Raw genomic sequence first — 2,580 nt, 5'->3', positions numbered from 1 at the left:
CACCAACCAGGTACACCACACAGGTCGCCACACAGGTCGCCACACAGGTACGCCACACAGGTCGCCACACAGGTCGCCACACAGGTACACCAACCAGGTACGCCACACAGGCCGCCACACAGGTGCACCACACAGGTACACCAACCAGGTACACCACACAGGTTGCCACACAGGTCGCCACACAGGTACGCCACAGACGCTGATTTTTGTGATGAGCCAATAACATCAGCAGCTTATCAGTGAGTTTAGTTTTCATGAATGTAATCTGATTTATAGCTGAACCCAGTTTACATCGACTGTTGTTCCTTCTCACTGCTCATCACTTTATTAGGTTCAAAATCCAGGTGAGACTGAGCAGAGAAGTGTTCTGTCCTCTGATTATAAACCTGATTTTCCCCCTTATTACGGCTCACCATGTTTTTTACTTTGGGAGGCGCAATCTGCAGCTTAGTTTTTGCAGATAACTGCTTGTGTTGCAACTAATTGGACAATTAGTTTAAGGAAACAGTGAAAACAGCACGTGAGCAGTATTGTTTAGTCAAAGGAAACTCCCTCAAGTTCCTCCCACGATCATCTGAGAACCAAACAAAGCTCAGTTGCATCATATGGAGACGTTTAAGAGGTTGGAGCCGGTGAACGTCTGATAAACAGCAGAGTGTGAATCAGATATCAGAAGTGTGGACCGGGTCGAGTCGGGTTTGATTAAGATCAACAGTTCAGATGTCTCCGTGACAGCTGCACTCGTCGGAGAACCGCCTTAATTAGCTTAAGACCAAACTATTAGCGCGCACGCTGATGTACTCGGCGACTCGCGCCGCAAGGACAAGAGCTCATCACACGGCGAGAACAAAGGGCCGGCGGCAGACACCGGAGCAGCCGGATCACCTCTCTGCTCGGAGCTCGGCGCCGGCTGCTGCCTGATCGCGGTGCAGTTTGATCGGCCGCTTCTCAGGCGTGTAATAAAACGTATCCATCCATTAAGTTATTATTGTCATTAACCATCTGTGTTAGCCGAGCGGGTCCGACACCCATCCCGACACCGTGTTCCTGCCAAACCTGTCTGAGAGCGGAGGGGGAGGGGGGAGGGATTAGATTCAGATTGACAGGCGGGGAGAGCGAGGCCGGATTGGTACAACATCTGCTGAGCAGGTGATGGAGGAAGAGTGAAGACCGAGTTCACAGTTGGAATAGTAAGCATGTGCTGCCGTCATAGCGTGTCTGCGCTTCATCTTTGCCGCTGACCTTCATGCATATAGAAGGACGGATGCACACAGTGTTGTTGTGCTATGAGTTGAGCTCCGGGTCAGTCGGTGCACGACGCTATTACAGAGGAGGAGAAACAGGCGACTGTTTAATTCCAGGACAGGTTAAATATCCACAGAGGAGATATAGTGACGGTGAGGAAGTGGGAGGTAGAATGTAAAGCTTTTCTTTTTTACATAAAGTCAAAAAAATCAAAAAATAAATGATTAGAATTCTGCAAGGTTAAAAATCCTCCACAAACAGAGAAAACATTCAGTAAAAATAACACTTATGTTCACAAAATGCACATGTTTGCACATTTTGTAAATTAACTGAGAAACTAATTGTGGAAAAATGTACTTTGTAAGAAATAATGGTCTGATTTCTGATGTTTTTCTTCCTCTCTTGTGTCTGTTTCAGGTTTTATCAGTTCCAGTGCTCAGTTTGTACGAAGGGACCAGAGACCATCCAGAGACTGCCCATGACTTGGTGATTCTAGAAAATAAAATCACTACAATCTGACACAACAGTTTATTCACAGGACTAGAAAACACATTTTTAAGAGCTAAGTGCATGTTGTTCGTTAGTGCTGCTTCACACAAGGCGGCCTGGAAGTAACGACAGAGCTGTATATTCAGTAGACTGACAATATGTTTAAAATGTCTCTGTGTGTGTTTACCTGTCCTCTTACCTGACTCTTATGTCTCCCTCTGACATGCAGGGTGGATTTGGCTCATTTAGTGCTCTACCATCTCTCGCTGTGCTGCAAGAGGAAATACTTTGATTTTGACCATGAAATCCTGTCCTTCACCAATGAGAATTGGGACTCGTTGCTGCTAGGCGCGGTATTGATATTTCCCCATTTAAGCACCATGATGAAATGATGTGAAATGCTGCCAGGCTTTCTGCGTTTGAGACTTAAAGCCTATTAACCACCATTAAAGTAAAATTTATACTTAAAACAGTGTGACCTCTGCTCAAAGGGGAACGTCGAGTTAAAGAGTTCAGTGTTGTCGTGATGTAGGACAGACGCCCACAGAAGCTCCAGTGACCCGAACCGTCTGAGCATCTTTTAGCTGATTTAACTGTTTATCTGCTGCTTTTAGCGAAAAATCTACACTTTACTCCTTTAGTCAACTATTTTAAACGTTTATCCAGAACATTTATCGAACACGTTTAGCCGTTTTAAAAGTTCATTCATTGTTTTTTTAATTAAAACATTTTCACTGTTAGTACAATAATTTTATCTATAACCTCCTAAGACCTGGTTATATTACTGCAGGAGTTAATTATTATTTTTATTTATTTTATTATAGTTATTTATATCATTTACATTTA

At 44.0% G+C, this 2,580-nt stretch overlaps 1 protein-coding gene across 1 annotated transcript in view; it reads left to right on the top strand.

Annotated features, from left to right (window-relative positions):
• Positions 1-2,580, top strand: part of phf1 (PHD finger protein 1) — a 21,926-nt gene that overhangs the window by 5,984 nt on the left and 13,362 nt on the right. Inside the window, exons 8-9 of the mRNA XM_008281156.1 lie at positions 1,663-1,731; positions 1,964-2,087. Coding sequence (XP_008279378.1) covers positions 1,663-1,731; positions 1,964-2,087 — 193 coding nt within the window. The remainder of the gene's footprint in view (positions 1-1,662; positions 1,732-1,963; positions 2,088-2,580) is intronic.

This window comes from Stegastes partitus, unplaced genomic scaffold (assembly GCF_000690725.1).
Source record: "Stegastes partitus isolate 25-593 unplaced genomic scaffold, Stegastes_partitus-1.0.2 Scaffold225, whole genome shotgun sequence".
Taxonomy (NCBI): Eukaryota; Metazoa; Chordata; class Actinopteri; family Pomacentridae; genus Stegastes; species Stegastes partitus.
Note: the sequence above shows the minus strand (reverse complement) of the source record. Positions and strands in the feature narration are given on the sequence as shown.